This window comes from Eschscholzia californica, unplaced genomic scaffold (genome assembly GCF_041429995.1).
Source record: "Eschscholzia californica isolate CP2 unplaced genomic scaffold, dmEscCali1.0.p SCAF_4, whole genome shotgun sequence".
In the NCBI taxonomy this organism is placed as follows: Eukaryota; Viridiplantae; Streptophyta; class Magnoliopsida; order Ranunculales; family Papaveraceae; genus Eschscholzia; species Eschscholzia californica.
The window spans coordinates 47,021,256-47,046,616 of NW_028238461.1; the positions used below are offsets into that span (position 1 = coordinate 47,021,256).

The following is a 25,361-nucleotide window of genomic DNA, read 5'->3' on the forward strand; positions in this document are numbered from 1 at the left end:
CATGTAGTTATAATATATGGCACCAAAAAAACACAAATCTGGAAATTTCAAGAGGCAAGAGAAAAAAAAAGAAGAAAAATTGATTCAACCACAAAGAGGAGCTCTTGATAAATTCATTATAAGAGAACAACAACCGATTTTGACTGAAGAGGCAGTAGCTGAGCAAAATAATGAAGAATCAACTGAAGTTCGCGTTGAAGACGAAAGTAATGTTGATCATAATATGGTTCATGGGGGGAGTTCCGAAAACGTGGATGTTGATGAAGAGTTTGACGGTGGTATTCCTAATCATGATTTGAATGAGTCAGTTGACGAACCAACTGATGAAATTCCAGATAATATTTATGATCCCAAAATTTGGGATTGTCTTGCTGGAAAATGGAGAGATCTATTAGTTCAAAAAGGTCCAATTAGAGACTTATCACTAAAGAAAGGTCCTAAAGATAAGGCAAATAGATGTTTTTCGTCAAAATTTTACACTAGACAATTACCAAACGGAGAAAAACATGATAGAATTTGGCTAGTGTACTCAAAAGATGACGATAAAGTTTTCTGCTTTTGTTGCAAATTGTTCAAGAAAAAACTCTCAAAAAATCAGTTAGCAAATGATGGTTACGGAGACTGGAGACATCTTAGTGAGAGGCTTAAAGAACATGAGCTTAGCAGTGACCATATATCTAACATGGCCACCTGGATTGGATTGCAGCTTCGATTTCAAAATAAGCATACCATTGATCAAGCTATACAAGACTCAATTCAAAAAGAAAAGGATCATTGGAGATTCTTATTACAAAGGTTGATTTCAATAGTAAAATATCTTTCGAAGTATAATATCGCATTTCGTGGAAGCAACCACAAGATTGGTCAAGAATGCAACGGAAATTTTGTGGGTCTTGTTGAGATGTTGGCAGAACATGACCCGTTGATGAAAGAACATCTTCGTCGAATTCAAGACAATGAAATTCGACATCATTATCTTAGTAATCGTATTCAAAACGAATTGATTCAATTATTATCTTCTAAAGTTAGATATGCGATTCTTAAAAAGGTGAGAGAAGCAAAATATTATTCCGTTATACTTGATTGCACTCCTGATGTCAATCATCAAGAACAAATGACTTTAGTTTTGAGGTGTGTTGATATGTCTGCAAGTCTTGTGAAAATAGAAGAATACTTTGTACAATTTTTGATTGTCAATGATACATCTGGATCAGGACTCTTTGAAGAGTTACAAAAAGCATTAAAGAGTTTAGATCTTAAGATTGATGATGTGCGAGGTCAAGGATATGACAATGGATCAAATATGAAAGGGTGCAACCACGGTGTACAAAGAAGACTTCTAAATATAAATCCGCGAGCATTCTATACTGCATGTGGTTGTCATAGTCTGAACTTAACTCTTTGTGACATAGCTAATTCTCATGGTAAAGCGAAAGACTTATTCGGAGTAGTGCAACGAATTTATTCTTTGTTCGCAAATTCTACAAAGCGTTGGCAAATTTTAAAAGATAATTTGAAAGGCGTTACTCTGAAGTCATTGTCGACTACACGTTGGGAGAGTCGTGTTGAAAGTATTAAGGCAATCATAACCCAACCTCTACAAATTAGAGAAGCTTTACTTCAACTCGCAGAAAGTGACACTGAACCTAAAATAAGTAGTGAGGCAAGATCAATAGCAAGATTTGAATTTGATAATTTTGAATTTTTACTAAGTCTAACAATTTGGTACAACTTATTGGTAGCAGTTAATAAGGTAAGCAAACGTTTGCAGACAAAGGACATACATATTGACGTAGCTATAGAGTTAATAAAAGGTTTGATTGATTATCTGAAGATGTATAGAGAAACCGGATTCGAAGAGGCCATGGTTGATGCTAAGAGAATGGCTATTGAAATGCAAGTTGACCCAGTTTTTCCTGAGAGGCGTGAAATTCGTCGAAAAAGACATTTTGATGAGACTGGTGATGGATCATCACAATTAGTTCCACCATCAGGTAAAGAAAGTTTTAGAGTTCATTATTTCATCTTATTAGTAGATCAAGCATTCAAGCTATTGGTTCATTAGAGAGAAGATTTGAACAATATCAAAAATATGAGAAAATTTTTGGTTTTTTGTTGAGACCGGAAAAATTAAGTGGGTATGGTGTTGAAGAATTAAAATCTTCTTGTCATAATCTTTCAAATAGTTTCAAGAAAGAAGAACATTTTGATGTTGAAGCAGATGACTTGTTTGTGGAGTTAAAACTCTTGCAAACTATTTTGCCAAGAGAGATTACGAAAGCTACTGATGTATTAGATTTTTTGAAGAAGATGAATTGTTTTCCAGCTAGTAGCATTGCTTACAGAATTTTATTGACTATACCAGTAACAGTTGCATCAGCAGAAAGGAGTTTCTCAAAGTTAAAGCTCTTAAAATCATACTTGAGATCAAGCATGTCGCAAGACAGACTAAATGGATTAGCTTTGCTCAGCATTGAAAGTGGGTTCTTAGACAAGATTGATTACGAACATTTAGTTGATGATTTTGCTTCAAAAAATGCAAGGAGAACAAATTTTAAGTAATATTTTTTGCTTCAAATACTTTTTAAATACATTTTGAGTTTTTCTTTTATTAAATAATACATTTTGAGTTGATAAATAAACGATCAATTATCTTTATAGTCAAATTATTTTGAATTCGTTATCATTTTGTGCCTAATTTTTTTATATTTTGATTATACGAAGGGCCCAAACTAAACTTTTGCACTGGGCCCCCAAATTCTCAGGCACGGCCCTGTATGCTAGTCGTAGATAATCGTAGTGATCCAACGATCGTAAACGGCTTCTAGTTAAGCATTACGAAACCTAATTGGACCGAACTAGATGATCTTCCAGATAAGGTCATCGTCATCCTATTCGTAAAATTGCACGCATTGTTATATTGGTCGAAGGACAGTCATTCAGAAGGATATCTTCCTTCAGACTGAAGACATATATCCTTCAGTCTCTCACTTGTACTTTGAACAAGTGCAATGCTCGATTTCCATGTATTTTCATATCTCATCTGATACATCATGTTCATCAGACTTTCTTGATCTAGAGAACAAATTGTCAAATCAAATGATTAACTCTTAATCCATTTGAGCACGACCATGCATTTCCAATTGTTACTTTTCAAGTTGCCTAGAGATATTTTATCCTAATTTTACTTAGGAAGACATCTTTCATTCTTGTACTCCCACTCAACTTCTCTATCGTGCCTAACTCGATTTCCGTTTTTATAACCTCCTTTCACGTCGCGACGTTTAACAGAACCAGAGTTCGACGTTCTTTACATAAGATGAGCAGAACACTCATGTTTTGAGGAATCTCTCCAATTTGCTAAATGAGAGTTATGACGTTCATATCTTCAACTCTTGAAGTACTCTCACTTTGTGAATTTCCAGTATATTATGCACCATGAAGTCGACTCGAATACTCGTTATTCCTATAGTCCAAGAAACAACGCTACATGTCTATCACTCATGCTAGTCTTCATTAGTAATTATTGTTCAACTAATGACCTGGACTAGGGACAATCATAATGAAACGCACGTATCTAATAATCCTACCTGGAACATTCCATTATTTTGGATTGCCGTCTAAATTCTAAACAAAATTTAGATGACGAAATAAACTAATTTTATTTTAGGTTAACAAGAGTTCGTAAGAGGTGAGTACCCCACGTAAACTCCTTTACGTGCTCAACTTTACGAGTCTTTCAGGACATTTTCCTATGACCCTAATTCCTTAGATTCGTACTTCTTCCATGTTTGTTCTAAGGTGACAGTTTAGATGTGGATTCGGTTCATTTTTCACTTTGTTTATTATCTCGTTGAGGAACGCTTTCATCAACTTTTATGATGATATCAGTTTTTCAAACTGAAATTAGTACTTCCTAAGTTCTAAATTTACTTTCCTTTCTTAGTAGAGTTTGCAACAACTTCCAGCAAAAAACTTTTTTCATCCGGTTGTTCTTCCCTTTTCATATCTTTATTTTCGGAAGATTGCATTTTATGACTTTCTTCAACCTATGCTTTTAGAGTTTTTCTCCTAGACGCTCTCAGCATCCAAGGACGCTCTCTGTATAGTATTTCAAAGTGTCTATTTTGAAACTTATGGGCGACGGCATCTAATACTCCAAATATTTCTAGATGTTTAGGTAAATGTCAATCATCTCCATGATCGATCTCATGCTTCAAAACACAAGTGTTTCTCTCACGTGTGCTTTTGCTCATCTGGGCCTTTTCAGATTCGAAATCTTGCTAAGCAGTGTGCCATGAGAGATAGGTAAAATTTCTCTCAAAGAGTATTTCTAGTTAGACGTCTTCAAGATCCTCTTGAACGAATCCTATCATCTTCTTTATCTATTACAATAAACTTCGATGCCCAAATTATTTTACCTTCATCAGTGTCCTTTTATTGAGTCAGTTCTTTGATTGTTTCAACATTCCTAATGTTGTTCTCAAATTTTAGTATGTCTCACATACTTGAATATAAAATATTTTTGAAGAAGGCCCTCAGTTTTACATTGAACCGTAAGATTCCAATAGAGGATAGTAAATGAGGAAAAAGATGGGCCTATTGATCTACCCAAATGGTTTGTCTAATATTAGGCCACTTTTATTTACACCTGCTGCCAATTCTTGAGTGGGATAGCATTGGAAGATAAGAACCAATAACATGTCACTTTCTACAAAGAAGTTTGTGTTTCTTAACTTTTGATTGAATGGCAAATGTTGAACTAATTATTTTCTTTAAATTATTAAAATTTTGGAATTAGTAAAATCAATGAGAGTAGACTATGATATGCCCTTAAGGTACATCACAGAAGCATCGGTTGGAGTGGATAGTTTTTGTTGTACATAAGCCACATTTTGTTACTTTGTATAGTGCTAAAGTTTGTTCACTAACTATTCTAGACTACGGGATCGAGAAGCTGTTGTATGATGTCATGATTAAGTTAAGTTTGTGCTATCTTTAGTAGTAGTGAAGAAATCTAAAGAATAATATTTGATTTATAACTAATTTCTAAAAGTAATTGAGTGTTTATGGAGTTCTAGGGCATTTTAGTGGCACACTATGCTTCAATCACAGCTACTTAGTTACATAATACACATTATCCGTCTAGCTCTAGTGTAAATCTGCTCTTGCACTTAGACCGTTCAAATTAACCTCCGGTAATTCATAGAACATTGAGGATATTATTGTCCAAAAGTAAAACTTCCTAGAGGATGATTATCCTAATTGAGCATTATCTTGGACAGTTGTGCTTGTTCTACTTGAATCAAAACAAGGAAAAAAAGTAATACTTATCAACTACTGTTACAATTTGGGAAAAAGCATGATGAATTTAGGGCACAAATGTTAAAAACCATACTCACATTTTGACACTACTCACACTTTGGTATTACTCACTCATCATATACTAATACAAACAAATCTAAAGTAGATCACCACTTATTTCTGTATACTCATCTGACCTAATCTGAGTCAATTTTCGGAAGGGACAGTGGCTAAATTTACAAGTGTAGGGAAATCTTACTTCTTGAACTAGCTTAAGGGTAAGAAAGGCGCAAGACCACTCAACAAATTTCACTACAGAGAAAGGGATCCCTTTTTCGGAGTTCATGTGTTTCTTATTTTCGGGGCCAATTGGACGAGTTGGTCATTTGTTGAAAGCTAAATGAGACTGAGCCCAATAATTTGCACTTCCTATAAATAAAAGAATAAGATCATCATGAAGCTAGGTAGACAGGGGAAGTTAAGAACAAAAAATGGCACATCTTCTTCTTCTTTCCATGAGAACACTCACAGCATTTCTCCTCCTCTCCTTTCTCTCGTCTCTTAACCCACAAGCTTCATCAACTCAACACAAGCCCATCACCTTCTCTGTCACAGACTACGGTGCAGTCGGCGACGGAAAACACTATGACACCCGCCACATTCAAGCAGCTATTGAAGCTTGTCATGCAGCGGGCGGTGGACATGTCAGATTTCCAACCGGAGATTATCTGACAGGGACAATATACCTAAGATCAGGGGTAGTCCTAAATATTGAAGAGAAGTCCAATATATTAGCAGGTCTCAAATTGGGGGATTATCCATCTGAGTCACAGAGATGGTACCTTGTGTTGGGTGAGAATGTGAGTAATGTTGGAATAATGGGGGGTGGAACAATAGATGGGCAAGGTCCAAAATTTGTGAAAAAAATGGATAAAAGAGAGAATGTGATGGTTAGTTGGAACACAACTGGTGCTTGTTCTGGTCTTAATTGCAGACCTAAGCTTGTTGGATTCTTTGATTCTAGTAATATAACAATTCGTTACGTCGAGATGCGACAACCTGCTTACTGGAAGTACGTCTCTCTCTCTCTCTTTCTTTTACTTTCTCTCTCGTTGGGTGGTAACATGTGTATCTGTCCACATTTAAAAAAAAAAACTCGCTCTAACTTTGTCTATATTGCAGCTTGAACATAGTGAGATGTAAAAACACCGTACTCGATGGGGTAATAAATGAAGGATTTTTTGTAATCCAAAACTACCATGGTATACGAATAGAGGATTCAAATAACACAATTATCTCGAATGGTTGGATTGAAAATGCTGGAAATGCTATAACTCTAGAAACTCGTACAGGTCCAATATATAATGTAACTGTTACTCAAACATATATGCGTACTAGATCTTCTGCAATCAAACTTGGTCCAGGTTCTTCCTACGATATTAAACATCTACTATTTGATAATATCACCATTGATGATTGTCATCGTGGATTCTCACTGGATATACGCGATCAAGGTACTTTTTTAAATAAAATTCTTAAAATTTTGAAGTTTATTTTGTGAAATAGTTACATAGTTTTGGCTTAGGTCGGGACATTTTGTTTTTCGGTTTGAGTTTGGAATCTTTGGATTACGGGCTCACGTTTGACTGTTGATGATTTTGCACTACACCTACGTATGTGACCAAACTCACCATCTAGAACACTTTCTGGACTTGTTTGCAAAAAAAATCCAAACTAGAAGAGCATAGATAATTTGCAAATGATTTGTAGAAATGTTGTAGGCGATGGCTTTGGTTGGCAAAAACAATATAGTAGTTAAAATTGACGTCAACTTAACTGTTAAACGTGAATTGACGACCGAGACTTACAAAAACAAATATCATGTCCTAAACATAAATGGGCGGCGTAGGCAAAATTTTCCCATGTCGTCAGCAGTTTTGCCTGCCAAAAATTCTATTCACCCCTCCATTTTGATCCCTCTCCCAGCCCTCCGCTGATGTGGCGACATATCCTTGGGTATATTTTCTCACCATTCTCTCTTCAATTGCTCCACACTCAAGTGATATGTCGCCACATTGAGGGAGGGCTGAGAGAGGGACTAAAATGGAGGGATGAATAGAATTTCTCTTTGCCTGCGAGAGCCATTTCTCGTCATGTAGCATAGTTTTAAACATTTTAAAATTCTATGGCACTAATTTATTAAACTTCAATGCAGGAAGTGCAAATGATATCATTTTCTCAAATATAAATATAAACAAAAGAGACGAATTTGACACGTATTTGGGATGGTGGGGAAGATTCGAACCGATTCATGTAATAACTCGCACCCGGGGATCAAATTCAAAAGTGGGTTCTGTTTCTAACCTTCAATTCATTAACATAGACTCTTATACAGAATATGGATCAGTGTTATCTGGTTCGAGTGAAGGAATTCTGAGAAACTTGAAGTTCATTAATGTGAATTTTACTTATACTGGTTTTAATCGTTCGGAGGATTCTATGACTGATCATACACCAGATTCAGGCGAAAGCGAAAAGGGTCCAAATCTTGTGAATAACAGAGCTGGAATTAGAATGGAATATGTTGATGGATTAGAGATTGATAATATGAACATGAGATGGTATCAAAATGCCAATGGTCACTTGAAAGAATGGAGAAATGCTTTGGAGTTAAGTCCTTCAAATGTGAATGACATTTCCCTGCTTGGTTTCAGTTCTGCTCTTATTACCCCTCAAGTCTGAAGACAAATGCATGAATGTAATCAATTTGGCTGTTGTTATCTTTATTACTACTATGTGTCATCTTTGGGTTAATGGAAATTATATTGCCCTAAACTACTCTGTTCTCGCATCTGTGAGAATAGTCTCACATAGGAGAAGAGTGATCTAAGTAACCAAGAATACAATGTCTTAGTCTTCTTTACTCATTGCCAATCAGCTTTTAAATTAAATTATCACAAAATTAACATGGTATCAAAGGGAAGGTGTGAGAACACTTACACTTGGAAGAATGTAGACCGCCTAATCAAAATGGGTTGTGAAGTTTGCCAACTGTATGATAGAGATAGATGCAGAATTCTAACATATATTTAATCAAGCTCTGCCTAACCAATTTAAAGTAGCACTAGTCTTACAATGAATATTGTGAAATTCTATAAACACTATAACTGTTATTCACTCGATTATGTGCAAGAAAGATGAGGAATCAAGTTCGCACTTTTTTATTCACTGCGATATATCCTACAATGTATGGCGGTATTTCATTGTCTCGTTGGGGGTATCGTGGGTTACCCCAGCTTCAGTTTCAAATCTCTTGGCTGCTTGGGGAGGGTATAAAGGGAGAAATCCGATCATAAACATGATCCCTAAGGCTATTCTTTGGGCAATATGGAATTCTAGGAATTCAATAATTTTCTCCGACAAGACAGGGACTGTGGAAGATGTAATTTTTTCAGCTAAATGTTTTGTGTTTCATTGGAACCGAAACATTCCAAGGGCTAAATATAGATCGTTTTCGGACATAGTGGGGAATTGGGGGGCGTTTATTTCATCGATGTAATCTCGCTATTGTCGGGTCTTGTTTCTTGTTTTTTGTTTTTTTCTATTGGTGTGTCGGCTTGTGGGCTTTGTCTCCCCTGTCGTCGTTTTCGCCTTTTAGGCTTGTACATTCCTTTCCCTTTTCCTCTTAATTCAATCATCTTATTCAAAAAAAACACCCATCTATATACCCATATCACTGTGATAATAGTCTCACAAGAAAGACAGGGTAACTAGCAACCAAGAATATAATGTATAAGTCTTCTCCACTCATTCCCAATTAGTTTTGAGTTGGATGACCACAAATTTATCATGGTATGAGCGCTAGGTCATACGTGATAGGCTTAGAGCCACACGTGCTCCACGTCGCCCGAAAAAAACACGTGTTAGGCTAACCACGCCACACATGATGGGGCATGTGAGAATATAATGTGCGTTCTAAGTTGTGGTACAAGAATATAGTGTAACCTACTGATGAAATCTTAAGTAAAATCGTCAGTATGATGCTACCAAAACCTTAAAGGCCTTAAATAGCATCTTGCCGACGAGTTAACTTACCGTTACAGTAATTGGTTACCGAAATTTTAAAGGACTTGATAGAAACAAACTAGTGGAATCCACCAACACTATTCTTTCTTTTTCTGGTTTAGAAAGGATATAGAAAGAGGGAAAAACCGAACTCGGATAGAGAGAAACACGAATTTTTTCTACTGAGTATTTGGTCAAAATTAGGCAAAAATGGTACGAGAGTATAAGGAACTTATGCGTGGGTATATAATTTCCCTTTAAAATTTCAAGTCAATTTCAATTTAACTGTTAGGAACATATTTTTGTTAGTCAAACTTAACGCTCAATATTTATCTTCCCATTTTGCAAATTCTATAGTCTCAAGTCTGCAGGCAGGGTCATTGTTTCTTACATTTCTTCTACCGAAGGCGCAGATATAGTTCAAGTTGTAGTGTAACGTGTAATTGTTAGCTATGGCCAAGAAGATAAAAGATGCAGTTTTTTGGTAGGAGATCAAAGTTGATGATAGTAAATGAGGAAAAAGATGTCCCCAGATCTGCCCAAATGGTCTGTCTAATCTCAGGCTACTTTTTAAATAAACCTCACCATTTTTCAGATTGTCACAATCAGTGTTTATTGAGTGGGAATCTGGGGAAGGAATGAGAAAATGAGAACCAAATTCTGTATGTCACCTTCCATATTAAAGTTTAGGATTGAGAATTCTGAACTTACACATTATTACACCTAACAATCGAATCTGCAGTATTGACGAAACCCTTAAATAGTAGAACCCCTATTGCATATGCTGAATATAGTGATATGCCCATACCATTAGATTATGAGACGGATAAAAGAATCGGACTTTTTGTACACCAAACTACATGCCCTTGGAAGAGCTAGGTTTTTAGTGAAATTTTTTGGACGAAAAAGAAAACCTAGACAATGCTTCAAAAAAAATATACATTTTCTAACGTATAGAAAATTTTGAAGCTCTCTCAGACGCCTCGTTCCTATGTAGATTTGTCTTTCTGAGTTGAAATGGAAGAAAGGAGGATATTATTGTCTAAAAATAAAATTTCCTAGAGCATCATCCTAATTGAGCATTATCTTTGCCAGTTGTGTTTGTTCTACTTGATTCAAAACAAGGAAAAAGTGATAGTTATCAACTACTGTTACAATTTGGGAAAAAGCATGATGAATTTAGGGCACAAATGTTAAAGACCACATTCACATTTTGACACTACTCACTCATCATATACTAATACAAACAAATCTAAAGTAGATCGCCACTCATTTCTGTATACTCATCTGACCTAATACGAGTCTATCCTCAAGTCTTATTCGCAAGAGAAAATTCTGTTGAGATAATCCCACATTAGTTTTGGAAGGGACATTGGCAAAATTCATAAGTGGGGAGAAATTTTATTTATTGAGCTAACTTTTAGGGTAAGGTAAGAGAGACCCAAAACCACCCAGCAAATTCTACTGCAGAGAAGGGGAAATCCCTTTTTTTGAAAGTCCTTTGGGCCAAAGAGACGAATTGGTCACTTGTTGGAAGCTAAATTAGAATGACCCAATAATTTCGCCTTCCTATAAAAGAATAAGATCACCATGGGAGCTAGGTAGGCAGGGAAAATTAAGAACAAAAAATGGTTCATCTTCTTCTTCTTTCCATGAGAACACTCACAGCATTTCTCATCCTCTCCTTTCTCTCATCTCTGAAACCACAAGCCTTAACTCAACATAAACCCACCAACTTCTCCGTCACCGACTACGGTGCCGTCGGTGACGGAAAACACTATGATACCCGCCACATTCAAGCAGCTATTGAAGCTTGTCATGCAGCCGGCGGGGGACATGTCAGATTTCCGACCGGGAATTATTTGACAGGGACAATATACCTAAGATCAGGGGTAGTCTTAAATATGGAAGAGGAATCCTCTATTTTAGGAGGTACCAATTTGGGTGATTATCCATCTGAGTCAGAGAGATGGTACCTTGTTTTGGGTGAGAATGTGAGTAATGTTGGAATTGTGGGTGGAACAATAGATGGACAAGGTCTAAAATTTGTGAAAAAAATGGATAAAAGAGAGCATGTGATGGTTAGTTGGAATACAACTGGTGCTTGTTCTGGTCTTAATTGCAGACCTAAGCTTGTTGGATTCTTTGATTCTAGTAATGTAACACTTCAGGGCATCCAGATGCGGATTCCTGCTTACTGGAAGTACGTCTCTCTCTCTCTCTCTTACTGTCTCTCTGACTAGTTGGGTGGTAACATGTGTATCTCTCAGCATTTAAAAAAATATCTCTCTAACTTTGTCTGTGTTGCAGCTTGAACATAGTGAGATGTGAAAACACCATACTTGATTGGGTAACAAATGAAGGATTTTTTGAAATCCAAAATTACCATGGTATAAGGATAGAGGATTCAAATAACACAATTATCTCAAATGGTTGGATTGAAAATGCTGGAAATGCTATAACTCTAGAAACTCATACAGGTCCAATATACAATGTAACTGTCACTCATACGTATATACGTAGTAGATCTTCTGCAATCAAACTTGGTCCTGGTTCTTCCTACGATATCAAACATCTTGTATTTAATAATATCACCATTGAAGATTGTCATCGTGGGGTTTCACTGGAGATACGCGATCAAGGTACTATCATAGAAAAGCTTAATGAAGTTTTTAAAACTTTGAAGTTTATTTTGTGAAATAGTTACTGAGATTAGGCTTAGGTCGGGACTTTTTATTTTTCCTTTTGAGTTTGGAATCTTTGGATTATGGACTCGCGTTTGACTGTTAAGTTGAGTCTAAATTTTCACTGCACCTAATTTTGTGACCTAAACTCAACATCTGAAACATTTTCACGATTCGTTTGCAGAAAAATCTAAACTAGATGAACAAAGATAATTTGCAAATGAATCACAAAATTGTTCTAGGCTATGGGTTTGGACTACAAAACCAACAGTAGTTAAAGATTAACATCAACTTAACTGTTAAACGTGAGTTCATGACCCAAACTCATAAAAACAAAAATCATGACCTAAACATTAAATCTGCTTACCCTTTCACCAAGGGAAACGTCATTAGGCCCGGCAATAATATGGACCGAGAAGGCAAAAATTTTATCATAACGTCAACAATCTTTCCTGCTCGAGCCATTTCCGGGCATGTAACGTTGTTGTTTCACTAAACATTTCGAAATTCTTTGTCACTAAATTGTCTACTTATTAAACTTCAATGCAGGAAGTGCCAGTGAGATAATTTTCTCAAATATAAATTTAAACAAAAAACAGTACACCTATTTGAGATGGTGGGGAAGGTTCGAACCAATTCATGTAATAACTCGCCCCCGAGGATCGAATTCGAAAGTGGGTTCCATTTCAAACCTTAAATTCATTAACATAGACTCTTATACAGAATATGGATCGGTGTTATCTGGTTCAAGTGAAGGAATTCTAAGAAACTTGAAGTTCATCAACGTGAATTTTACTTATACTGGTTTTAATCGTTCCATGTATTATATGATTGATCATATACCAGACTCCGACAAAACCGAAAAGAGTAGAAATCTTGTGAATAACAAAGCTGGGATTAGACTGGAATATGTTGATGGATTAGAGATTAAAAATATGAACATGAGATGGTATCAAAATGGTCACTTGAAAGAATGGAAAAATGCTTTGGAATTTAGTCCTTCAAATGTGAATGACATTTCCGTGCTTGGTTTCAGTTCTGCCCTAATTTCCCCTTTAATCTAAAGACAAATGAATGAATGTAATAAATTCTGTTGTTATTTTTAATTACTGTAGTTCATATTGTCCTTGTTCTGTGATTATACTGAGAAAATTGAGAGGAAAAAAAATCTAAATGTTTAGCTATGTACATCGCTTCTCTTACATATTTTATATTTATGTAGCAAAATGCAGACTTTACCGAGATCGAACTATTATCTCATCTGATAATTAGTAGACGTTTATTATTTTAATATTATCATGATGGTCTAATAATTTAATATATTAGCACGGAGACTTTGGAAGATGTGACTATGACCTATAACATATCCATATGCCTTTCAATTCTTAAATCGACTAGATTGAACTGTTACAATAGTATACTCCGACCAACAAAATAAATGGCCGACGATGATCCTCTTCTTTTCCGATTCACTCTTCTTTTTCTCATCTTCTTTTTCTTATCCGTCTACCACCAATCAGAATCTACCACATCATCATCATCGGCCTCAATTACTACGGCAATATTTCCCCGGTCCCCACTGAATTTCTCCGTCACTGACTACGGTGCAGTCGGGGACGGTATACACTACGATACTCTACAGATTCAGGCAGCAATTGATGCTTGTTATTCCGCCGGCGGAGGGTTTGTTGTATTTCCGGCGGGGGATTACTTGACGGCTACAATTTACTTAAGATCAGGGGTGGTTTTGGATGTAAAAGAGAAGGCAACTATTTATGGGGGAACGAAGTTGGGCGATTATCCGGTGGAGTCACGGAGGTGGTACGTGGTGGTGGCGGAGAACGCGACGGAGGTTGGGATAGTGGGGAAAGGAATAATCGACGGTCAGGGTAGGAAATTTGTGGAGAAGTTAAATGATCGGAAGAACGTGATGGTTAGCTGGAATCGTACCGGAGCTTGCGATGGAGATGAGTGTAGGCCGAGGCTTGTTGGATTTCTTGATTGTCGTGACATTAGGGTTTTGGATGTCCATTTCAGAGATCCCGCTTACTGGTGGTGAGTATTTGTTTTCTTTCTGACTCAGATATGAAATATCATTTCAAGACCCAAGTTGAATCATGTTTAGAATGTTTGTTTCTAACTAATGATGTTTGACTCATCTGAATCGATTTTAGGTACACGAAGTTTACGCAATAGGTTGAGTATAGATGAAACATTCCCTAAAAGCTACAACCTCGCTAGAAAGATTACGGCCACCCATAAACTCGAACCAATAATATAATGAGTATCTGTCCTTAAAACTTGGAAGTGAAGATAATAACTATGACAAAGATAAAGAATCGGTAAACTTGTGACAAAATGAAATTTGTGGCGAACTAGTTTGAAGTCTAAGTTCGAGCATAATCATCGATGAGTTGCTTGACAGATCTTACTGTCACTAAGAGGGTTTCTGTAGCTCTATTCTCTTTCCTTTTGTTTTGTCCCTGTTTTCGATTTTATATATATTGTCAAGCTCACCGCCTCACATACAAAATATGTCATCTGTCATCTTTAAGAAGAGAAATCGACATAATCAATGGCAACATATATATTGTCTAAAAACCCAATCTTATGTTTGCAGCTTGCACATAGTGAGGTCTGAAAACACATTGATTGATGGTATATCAATAGATGGTGATTTTAATATCCCAAATAACGACGGAATCGATATTGAAGATTCTAACAATACATTCATTACAAGATGTAGAATCAACACAGGTGATGATGCTATCTGTCCAAAAACATCCACAGGTCCTGTATATAACTTGACTGTCACAAACTCTTGGATTCGAACAAAATCTTCTGCCATCAAACTTGGTAGTGCTAGTTTCTTTGATTTCAGAGGTTTCTTATTTGACAACATCACCATCGTCGATTCTCACCGAGGGCTTGCATTCCAACTACGTGATGGAGGTAATTACATGTACTCCTTGAATTTGCATATAGTGTATCTAGTTTTACGATTTAAAGAGGGATTTTATGTGAGCAATGGATTTACATGTGTCAATCGGCCCGAGCCAGGCCAGGCGAGGGGTGGTTGGTCTCATGACGGGCTTGGCCTGGCTAATAACATGACTAACTTGGTGCAGGAAATGCAAGTGATATAACATTTTCAAACATAAATATCAGCACGAGGTATTACGATCCTTCGTGGTGGGGAAGAGCAGAGCCGATTTACATAACAAGTTGCCCAAGAGACTCAAATTCGAGAGTGGGTTCTATCTCTAATCTAAACTTCATTAACATTTCGGCGAATTCAGAAAACGGAATGTTCTTATCTGGGTCAAGTGAAGGAATCCTAAACAACTTGAAGTTCATAAATGTTAATCTTTCCTACAGTAGATGGACGAAATTTGAGGATGGGTTGATCGATTATCGACCAGGATGCTCAGGACTTGTAAATCATAACACAGCTGGTATTATGATGGAGCATATTGAGGGTTTAGAGATTGAAAACATGAATATGAAGTGGTCGGATATTCGACAAAGAGGTTGGAATAACCCATTGGAGTTCAGATCTTCAACTGTGAACAAGATTTCTTTGAACGGGTTCAGTTCTGACCTCATCAGTGACACACAGAAATCATTGTAAGATTGTTTATTATTTGAAAAAGATAGATTGTTCTTCAATTTAAATAACTTTGCTAGATATGAAGGAAAGAGCAGAATAAATCTACTACCACTTGAACAAAAGTGAGACCATTTCATTTTCATAACTAGTTGAATGTGGATGTATATGTTAAGATAGAAATGAGTTGAGATGGTTTGAAACAATTCCAAGCTATTATTACAATGTTTTTCAAACTACACACATTCTAAGACATTCTTTTGCAGGCAATTTCTCGTTTTGTCTCATAGTTCATGACTAGTTTTCTGTTTTTCGCTCCATATATCTTTGCAAATGCTTGACCTCCTCTCGTGAGTCTTGACACCGTGACGGCTCTCTCCTATGGGTTCTCTCTTTAACATGTTTGCCTCTCTTATTTGCTTCTCTCTTCTCTTTGTCTATATCGTGTTCTTCTGCTTATTCTTTCTTTGTAGTCTCTTCTCAATCTGCAGAAATTTGCATTTGATGAAATTTTCCGCACAAAAGGAATGAAAAACGAAATATTTGAACGAGACTTCCTCAAAAATACTTGCCCAAGTTCGGGGAGAAAGAAGGTGGATGATGATTGATCTTATATTTAACCAAAAATGCTTTGCCACATGACACTTTCACCAATTTTCACTTAAAAAGTAAAAAAGAATGTACTAAATTCACATAAAAATTGTCATATTCGTTCAAATAGGCTATTGTTTACACCCTAAAGCAACTAAAAAGATGATTTAAGTAGGCACATGAGATATCAATCATGTACCTATTAAGACATACACGAACCGGCCAAGAATAAACTTTAACAAAAAAAAAAAGTAGTTGACACCCAAAATGACCAATTCTCCTTCTAGAGGGTTAGCTGCCGAATATAGTCCCACCATGTTTGACCGTTGACTTTCCTACCTTTTGGCTTCATACATTATACTACTATACAATTTTGGGTGACTTAAACATATGATGCGTGTCACAATGTGAACCCTTCCTCCCCCTTTTGATTGCCCTAACTCTCCTACACTTTAGTCAATCCAATTTAATTCAATCATACTTAAATTCACTCAATCCCACTAATTATAATCATGGAAGTTAATTGAAGTTAATGGAAGTTAATTGAGTACTACTTAGCTTAGAAGGAGAAGGAATTCGAGTAAAAGTTTTTCTTCAATTCAACAAAAAAAAAAAGAGTAAAAGTTTTTCTTCAGTGGTATGCTCTGGTTCTTTCTCTCTCCCCTAGGCGGTGTGTGTGTTTATAAGAATCTGAGTGTAGAGTCTGAATATAATTTGTGTCTAATTCTTGTGTTCTTCTATTCTAATAAAGTATGATGTTAAAACAATTTGTATACAATAAATGTATTTTCAAAGAAAAAGAATAAGTTTGAATTTGAGACAAAAAATTTGTTTTAAGATATGATTTTACTAAATAAGTAAATAAACACATTAACTCAAAGTATATAAATAAACTAGCCACAAATAAAACTCTCATTCCGGTTCAAATTTTGAAACGAAATACCAATTCACCCTCGTAACTTTTTACTTGTAAATACAAGAAGTTTCATATCTAAGTCTTTCATTTTCAAAAGTGTTTATTTCGTCCGTAGAAAAACCAACCTACTTAACTTCAATTTTAATAACTATTAAGGAATTACCTCAAACGTTACAATTTTATCAAAAGTAGAAGACAAATTTTTACGACGACTAACACGATAGATGAACATGGAACAAACAAATATCCATAAAACTGCACATATGGCATGAAATCTTGAAACTCTCTTTGGTAAGGTGGTAACATAAGGGGCGTTCAATCTTTGGTGGTGTTTTTTTTAGACGGATTACAAGAGTCATCATTACAAGACATTAATACGTCACGAAGAAATAATACAAAGATACATCAAGATTTGTGAATTGAATAAGCTTTATAATTGTCTAACCTGAAGCTTAAAGGTCGTTCCGGGTTCCAGAGTACGTGTCTAACCACTACAACAAGAGGGGATTCAATAAGAGGGGATGGGTTTTCGGTCAAGACATTCTAACAACACAAAAAGTTGGGTAGAGGTAAGTTTACCCCTTTCTCCAAACAAGAAGTGGGTGGGTGCCTAAAAAATTGGTAAGGTAGTTTGAAGGCTATTACCGTCCATTTCTATTGTTAGAGAAATAGTGTATGTTCATTTTCCACGATTGAGGAAAAAGAAGAAAAGAAGAGGGAGAAAAGAGGAGAGTTTATTCTCTCTCTCTTTTTCTCTGTTTAATCGTCAAGACATACAAGGAGAGAGAAACAAAGAAAGAGAAAAAGAGAGGAAGGTGGCTCGCCGGCAAGGAGAGATAGCTTTGACCATAAAATCACTAATAAATCTCCATGTTTGGTAAGTTTCATACCTAAAATTCTCTTACTTTTTAATATCTCTTCTTTGTATTTTTCTCTCATCTTCAAACTTTTGACATTTCCTTCCATTTTTGGTGATATAATCTCTAATAGTCAACCTTCTCCTTGATTTTGATTTCACCCTTTTTTGTATCTTTGATTCTTATTTTGGGTAACTACCCAAACTTGATTTTGTTGTTTTCTGATTAGGGGATCTGGTTTTTTAGATCAGAAGATTTGAAAGTTTGAAGCTTTTTGATCAGATGGGTAATTGTTGTGGAACTCCTGAAGTTTCGGGTGGGAAGAAAAAAGGGAAGAAAAAGCAAAACCCATTTTCAATTGATTATTCTGTGAATCATGGAACAGGAGGTGGTGGTGAAAATAAGTTTTTTGTTTTGAAAGATCCAACAGGTCGTGATATAGGAATCACATATGAATTAGGGAGAGAACTTGGTAGAGGTGAATTTGGGATAACTTATTTATGTACAGATAAAGAATCAGGTGATGTTTATGCTTGTAAATCTATCTCTAAGAAGAAGCTTAGAACAAATATTGATATTGAAGATGTGAGGAGAGAGGTTGAGATAATGAAGCATTTACCTCAACATCCTAATATTGTTACCCTTAAAGATACGTATGAAGACGATCATTCGGTACATATTGTTATGGAGCTTTGTGAAGGAGGTGAATTGTTTGATCGGATCGTTGCTAGGGGACATTATACGGAACGAGCTGCTGCGGGTGTTACTCGTACAATTGTCGAAGTTGTTCAGGTAAAGATATATGGGTAATAATGTTATCCGAATTATATTATGGTTTTGTGGCTAATTTATTTAATTTATCGCCTAGATCTCATTACGGATTTTCGGTAGCTTGTTAGCTTGAGTTGGATGGATTTGCTTCTGGTTAATTGCTTGCTTGATATATTTTGCTTGATTTTATTGTTACAACTCTAACAGCATCTCATTAATGATATTCAATACCAGAGTTTGAGTATTTCACTATTCGCTAGCTCAAAATATCTCAAAATGGTTTGCTTCATTTTGTTCTTAATAAATATGAACTCCAAATTTATTGGGCCGTTGACCAACTTTAGTGGTTGGTCTTTTTAACACGACAAGCTACGGGAAATAGTATTTGTCGTAAGCATCATTTATCCCAACTCCACGGAGTACTTTGTGGTAAAGGAATGCTAGTTTAGTTTCCATGGAAAGTTTTTCCTTGAATAGCTAACTATGCAAGTCTTAATTATGACTTTTTTCATTCGTTCATTCTCGCTTCTGTTCCCTTTCCAACTCTTTCTCAAACTGTTTCTTTTCCAGTTGCTGGTATCTTTCCTAAAAATGCACCCAAGTTTTATATGCTTTAACTGCTTGTAATTCGATTGCATGGGTATAAATTTAAAGTTGTTTTACCAGTTCTGCTAATGATCATTATTACTGCTATTATCACTTATACTCATTAAAAGTTTATTGTACTCTATTTCAGATGTGCCATGAACACGGAGTTATTCATCGAGACCTCAAACCCGAGAATTTTTTGTTTGCAAACAAGAAAGAAACAGCAGCTCTAAAAGCAATTGACTTCGGTTTATCTGTATTTTTTAAGCCTGGTAATGATCTCTACTGAATAATGCGTTTAATTTTCTTTACAAATATGGGTCCTAGTCTTCATTAGATACAGGCTTTTTAATCAAAACTCGTGCTTAAATATTTTTGCAGGTGAGAAATTCACTGAGATAGTTGGCAGCCCTTACTACATGGCACCAGAGGTCCTTAAACGGAATTATGGACCAGAGGTTGATGTTTGGAGCGCTGGAGTTATCCTTTACATCTTACTTTGTGGTGTCCCTCCGTTTTGGGCTGGTACGTTTCTATACTTCACGAGGACTTATATCATTTTTTGGCTCACGAACTCATCAATGGACCATCTTGACTTGGAAGTTTGAATTTTGAAAACCAATTTGGACCTTTACTCGCCTCGTATCTTATCCTCACTTGATTTGGAAGTACTACCTTTCTAGTTAAAACCCACAAGGGTAATGTTTGAATCCTTGATCCCAATTTAAACATGAGTTCAGAGTCTTTTCTTTCGAGGTTTTACCCTACCCTTGATGAATTGTTGTTTACGAAATTCATTCGGCTTATGTGCAGAAACTGAACAAGGAGTTGCGCAAGCAATTATCCGGTCAGTTATAGATTTCAAAAGAGACCCTTGGCCAAAAGTTTCTGATAATGCGAAAGATTTGGTCAGAGGAATGCTTGATCCCGACCCAAAGAAGCGGCTTACAGCTCAAGCAGTACTTGGTAACTCTTCATTTATATTTAAATAGATTTCTTATGCTTGGTTTCATGTAAATTTAAGCGTGATAATGAATTTTCTGTTTTTTCTCAGAACATCCTTGGATACTAAACGCCAAGAAAGCTCCAAATGTTAATTTGGGTGAAACTGTTAAAGCAAGGCTCAAACAATTCTCTGTGATGAACAAGCTCAAAAAGAGAGCTCTACAAGTAAGGCTGGAATATATTGACTTATGTGATTGAGTTATAAATTTTTTGTTTACGACTGACGAAAGTAACTTGCTCCGGAATTTCTCGTCTTTATAGGTAGTAGCTGCACATTTGTCCTCGGAGGAAGCGGCTGGCATAAGAGACACTTTTGATATGATGGATATTAACAAAAACGGCAAAATCACCCTTGGGGAGCTGAAAGCTGGTTTGCATAAAATTGGTCATCAGATTGCCGATGCAGATCTTCAGATTCTAATGGAAGCTGTGAGTAACAGTTTTCAATAGATTTTTTATACTGGTACCAAAATTTGAAGGATGTCTTACATTATGCAAGTGTGATCACATCATATGTCATGGTACATCATAATAATAGAATAAGCACATAACTGCCATGAAATAAATCCTAAAGCACCATGAAAAAGAATCTTTAATAGGATACCAGAAAGAACCCTAGCTGGGCCGTGAAACTACAGCTAGATGTCCTTTATTTAGTACAATACGAGATAAATCTTTAAGGTAAAGTGCGGTCCTCAAGATTCGAACCCACGACTTGATTTCGAAGGAATGCACAACCAACTGGCTACAACCACATGTTCGATAGTAGTCCTTTTCCTGAATAGTTTTTTCACATCTTAAATGTAATATAATACTTTCTTATTCTTCATCAATGTTTGCAATTTTTGGATGTGAACTGAATGCTGATTTATCAGGCTGACGTCGATCGAAATGGAACACTGGACTACGGAGAGTTTATTGCACTTGCAGTTCATATTAGGAAGATTGGAAATGATGATCACTTGCGCAAAGCATTTGAATTTTTTGATAAAAACCAGAGCGGGTACATAGAGATAGAAGAGCTACGTGAAGCTTTGGCTGATGAAGTGGATCCGAACAATGAGGAAGTTATCAATGCTATTATTCATGATGTTGACACGGATAAGGTTGGTGCTTTTCGTTGATATGTCCTCGTATATACACACACACATATATATATATATATATATATATATATATATCCTCTTACATAAACTAGAAAAAACACATTATGTACCTACTTGATTTGGGCCCCGTATCACCTTGGCAAACTCTTCCCATCTAACTTCTGTCATTGTGAAAAGTTGATTTCATAACTAACCACGTTTTGCTCTCCATCTCTCTCTCTAAGTTTTGTTATTCAAATGTATATGCTTTGTTTCCCATCTTAGTTTTCGTTTCACATTTGCAGGACGGACGCATAAGTTATGAGGAATTTGCTACAATGATGAAAGCTGGAACTGATTGGAGAAAAGCATCAAGGCAATATTCAAGAGAGCGATTTAATAGTCTGAGCTTAAAGTTGATGAAAGATGGGTCGTTACAGATCAAGAATGAGGGTAGATAAAAGAAACAACCACATTAAAAAAAAAAAAGTACATAATTTCTCCAGTTTTATCTTTATTTTTTACCCGATTCTTTCTGTACCCAACGTTTTTCTCTTTCCTTTTCTTTCTTGTTCTTTTAACTGTCTACGACTAGGATGATGGGTATTCAAGACTGGGAGGCACTTACTCCTGAATTCCTGATCGGGCACAGGCAATGGTGGCATCCCCAGTCATCACGACACAAACAATGCTTGCTTTATAAGTAGTAGTATATGAAATGAATGGTTGGGATGACGATGTTGAAATTTGTTCACAAATTTGCCATGTTTATCTCTTTTGTTTTGTGACTTTGCAGAGAAACAAGTGTATTGAGGTGAATATGAGAAAGTTGTTCTTATTTGTGGATGTAAATATAATATAATATAATTGATATCTATATTTATATGTTTCTACGCAAAAATTGCCTGAAAAATTGATTTATGTTCAAGTCCAAGCCAAAAGCAGGCTTCTACTTCTGTCTATATCGGCACGCAGCTACGAGATGGACAGAGGTTAATGTGATGGAATTGAGGGTTAGATACCATAGTACTAGTTAGTTACAGACTAAACAAAAAATCTTTATTGAACTAAGAACAAATCAAATGTACTTCTTAATACAGGCAATTCCTTTTGAAGTCTAGATTTCAGAATCAAAACCAATATTCCAAAACCCTTCAGGAGTAGATGGAGGAACAAACCTATACCTATGCCTAGAAACACCATCAAGATGTTCACAACGAAAATTACCATTATTGCCGTTGTTTTTATCTCCATTAGGAAGCACAGCATCATAGAACTTCTTGCATTGCTTGCATTCGATTCCTTTCAGATTCTCCCTATCAGCTTTCTTTCGAACAGGTTCTATATACTTGAAACCTCTGTCTTCGGGCCTTCCAATCGAGATGGGTTTCTTTGGAGGAGGTTCTCCATTCAGATCCTGTGTTTCTTCATCTGAATTGTCCAATTCCATGTCTTTTGGAGGTGGAACTGGATGGTGGTCTTCTGCTGCTTTTGGATCTCTGATCAAGTTTTCTCTAATATTCTCCAATGGAGTGTCCAGAAAATCATCATGTGGGTCTGCTCCCCCAGGTTCTTCACGAGAACGGGTAGCTCTCCAACAAGAACCTGTTTTCTTTTCGCTAGACGATGCTTCCGCCTTCAGACTAACAGGGGATTTGATATGGTGTGCAGATATGGAAGTAGGAGATTTAATGATCGAATGGGGGCTTGCCTTCTGAATAATTGTTGTTTTCTTTTCACTAGACGATGCTTCGGCCTTTATACTAACAGGAGATTTAATATGATGTGCAGATATGGAAGTAGGAGATTTGATGGTCGAATGGGGGCTTGTCTTCTGAATAATTGGCGTTCCTCCTTCGTAACAATTAACTTTTCCATGTAAACCGATATCGTCCTTCTGTTCGTCTGCCTTTGGGCTAATCTTACAGGTCTCTGGTACTCTATTTTCAGGACCTATATTATAATAAATAAGAGTTTTCGATAAAGGGTTCTACGTGAAACTTGAACTCATGAGATGAACTGCATATAAAGTAAACGAAAGATAAATGTAAGAGCATTACCATTGGAGGTTCCTGGAATCTGACAGGGTCTCGATGAATAGCTATTATCTTCCATCAAGTTGCTCGGCTTTTCAGTAGTAACACCAAACTTGTTACGGAGGAAGTTGTATTGTGATTTCAACCTTTTAAAAGAGTCGACTACGTCTCTGTTTTTCTTCTTCTGGAGCATCATCTCATAATCTTTCAATTCAACCTGGTGCAATAGTTTTTCATGTAATCTCTTTCCCTCAGCCATTTCTTCAGTTATCCGCTTGAGTTGCCCTTGAAGCTCACTAGCCTCTTCATGCTTCTTCTCCAGAGTTTCTACTCTACCCTGAAAAAGTTTCCTCTCGATTCCAAACTCATTCAATAACTGTTCCGTATTCATTAACTTTGTATTCTCCTGTTTAAGAGAAGCAACCAATTGCTGGTTTTCTGTGTGGACCTTGTGATTTTCAAGCTTAAGCTCATCTATTTGGATTAAGAGACTGTCTTCCTTCTTTCTCCAGACATCCTCTTTAGATTTGAAGGTATCCTGGTCCATAATTTTTTCAACCCGGAGCTCCTCTATTACTCTTAAATAGCGATTTTCCTTCTCACTCCACTCATTTTCAGCTTCTACCCTAGCTTCAATATACTTCTTATGAAGGTTCTTAGTTTCAGCCTGAAAAGTTGGGAAGAGCTGGCTGCAAAATATATATTCTATCTGTGAAATCCTATCTTTCGCTTCTTGGATAGTAGCCACGAGTACAGTGCTGAGCCCGGAAAAGGACTTCATGTCATGATTGTCGATGAAATGCCCTAGCTTTGGAGAAGTCTCTGGGTTTTTCGTCATCATTGAACGGACGAATGAACTGCACAAACACAAAAGTTAAGAACATCATCACCGACAAGTTACCAACAAGGGGAGATCCATGATGATTGATAAAATTGATCAATGAGAAAATCCCCCCAAAAGAACTGAATTGTACTTAATCCATAAAACAAACAATTCAGACCTTTCCGATATATACCACTTAAACGAAATTGAGATCTCTTGAAGTCAGATTAGTAGAAAACTTAGGTTTTTGAATATCCCAAAAGTTCCAAAATTTATACTTCAAACTACAGTAGAAAATGAATTTTCCTATTACATGGAGCTGAATCAACCATGAAAAGGTAGAAGAAAATTTTCTTAAAAGAAGAAGAACAAAATGAAAGTTATGGAAGTAATTTCACACAAAATAATTAAGATCAAATCAAAATCATTTTCTTCCTCATTATCTTTGTTTTTCTCTTCTTTTTCCCTTTTCCCAATCAGTAAACCTAATTTGGATAGTGAGCATAAGTAAGATTAACCCTTGATTAAAAAACATACAGGAATTGGAAATGGTACCATAATTTGGAACCCTATATCCCAATTTATCTTATTTATTAAACCCTTCAACTAATCAGCAAAGAAAAAACGGTGGATTCAAATAAGAGCAAAACTATCATAATGTTGTTCCAAAAATGAGGGTTTTTCAAATATGTAACACTGAGGGAAAGAGAGAATGCCAGTGAAAATCTCTAACCTTTGGGGTGTGGAAGACCTAACTTGATCAAATTTGTGGAAACAAAAACGTCATCGAGATCGCTGTTGCCTGCCGATGAAAACGAAAATCCCAGAGAGAGAAATGTCTTCAAACCTAAAAATGCAAATCACACAATGAACTCCCTCTCTCTCTCTCTCTCTAGGGTATTTGTCTGTCTTACTGAATAAGCCTTTTCAAGATTTCCCTCTCTAATCTCAAAAAGAAACTTGTTTTTCCCTCCATGGCTCTTTTGGGCGGTAAACATAAAATTTGGTCAAAATTATTTTGACTTCAGT

The 25,361-nt window shown here is 36.2% G+C and overlaps 6 protein-coding genes across 7 annotated transcripts; 5 read left to right on the plus strand and 1 right to left on the minus strand.

Annotated features, from left to right (window-relative positions):
- Positions 1–16: 16 nt before the first annotated feature.
- Positions 17–2,562, plus strand: LOC147545347 (uncharacterized). The gene is made up of 2 exons (XM_086635819.1): positions 17–1,994; positions 2,327–2,562. The coding sequence occupies exons 1-2, from the start codon at positions 17–19 to the stop codon at positions 2,560–2,562; spliced, it is 2,214 nt and encodes a 737-aa protein (XP_086491945.1).
- Positions 2,563–5,510: 2,948 nt separating this feature from the next.
- LOC147545348 (polygalacturonase ADPG2-like) lies at positions 5,511–8,238 on the plus strand. The gene is made up of 3 exons (XM_086673192.1): positions 5,511–6,376; positions 6,487–6,818; positions 7,520–8,238. The coding sequence occupies exons 1-3, from the start codon at positions 5,796–5,798 to the stop codon at positions 8,044–8,046; spliced, it is 1,440 nt and encodes a 479-aa protein (XP_086529318.1). The 5' UTR covers positions 5,511–5,795; the 3' UTR covers positions 8,047–8,238.
- Positions 8,239–10,633: 2,395 nt separating this feature from the next.
- LOC147545349 (polygalacturonase ADPG2-like) lies at positions 10,634–13,239 on the plus strand. Its single transcript, XM_086673193.1, has 3 exons — positions 10,634–11,572; positions 11,680–12,011; positions 12,603–13,239. The coding sequence occupies exons 1-3, from the start codon at positions 10,998–11,000 to the stop codon at positions 13,115–13,117; spliced, it is 1,422 nt and encodes a 473-aa protein (XP_086529319.1). The 5' UTR covers positions 10,634–10,997; the 3' UTR covers positions 13,118–13,239.
- A 59-nt stretch (positions 13,240–13,298) lies between these two features.
- Positions 13,299–15,866, plus strand: LOC147545350 (uncharacterized). Its single transcript, XM_086673197.1, has 3 exons — positions 13,299–14,108; positions 14,674–15,005; positions 15,182–15,866. The coding sequence occupies exons 1-3, from the start codon at positions 13,492–13,494 to the stop codon at positions 15,682–15,684; spliced, it is 1,452 nt and encodes a 483-aa protein (XP_086529323.1). The 5' UTR covers positions 13,299–13,491; the 3' UTR covers positions 15,685–15,866.
- A 60-nt stretch (positions 15,867–15,926) lies between these two features.
- Positions 15,927–22,374, plus strand: LOC147545351 (calcium-dependent protein kinase 20-like). Of its 2 annotated transcripts, XM_086673196.1 has the most exons (10): positions 15,927–16,253; positions 17,684–18,044; positions 18,271–18,816; positions 19,532–19,655; positions 19,765–19,908; positions 20,197–20,349; positions 20,438–20,553; positions 20,650–20,817; positions 21,264–21,494; positions 21,779–22,374. In XM_086673196.1, exons 3-10 carry the CDS (start codon positions 18,307–18,309, stop codon positions 21,932–21,934), a joined length of 1,602 nt encoding a protein of 533 aa, XP_086529322.1. In that variant the 5' UTR covers positions 15,927–16,253; positions 17,684–18,044; positions 18,271–18,306; the 3' UTR covers positions 21,935–22,374. The 2 variants fall into 2 exon arrangements, with proteins under 2 accessions (XP_086529322.1, XP_086529321.1); XM_086673195.1 differs by lacking the exon at positions 15,927–16,253 and having other exon boundaries at positions 16,784–18,044; positions 18,254–18,816.
- Positions 22,375–22,510: 136 nt separating this feature from the next.
- On the minus strand, positions 22,511–25,282 carry LOC147545352 (protein gamma response 1). The gene is made up of 3 exons (XM_086673194.1): positions 25,066–25,282; positions 23,534–24,366; positions 22,511–23,426 (listed from the first exon to the last, which is right to left on the minus strand). Exons 2-3 carry the CDS (start codon positions 24,348–24,350, stop codon positions 22,591–22,593), a joined length of 1,653 nt encoding a protein of 550 aa, XP_086529320.1. The 5' UTR covers positions 24,351–24,366; positions 25,066–25,282; the 3' UTR covers positions 22,511–22,590.
- Between the last annotated feature and the right edge of the window lie 79 nt (positions 25,283–25,361).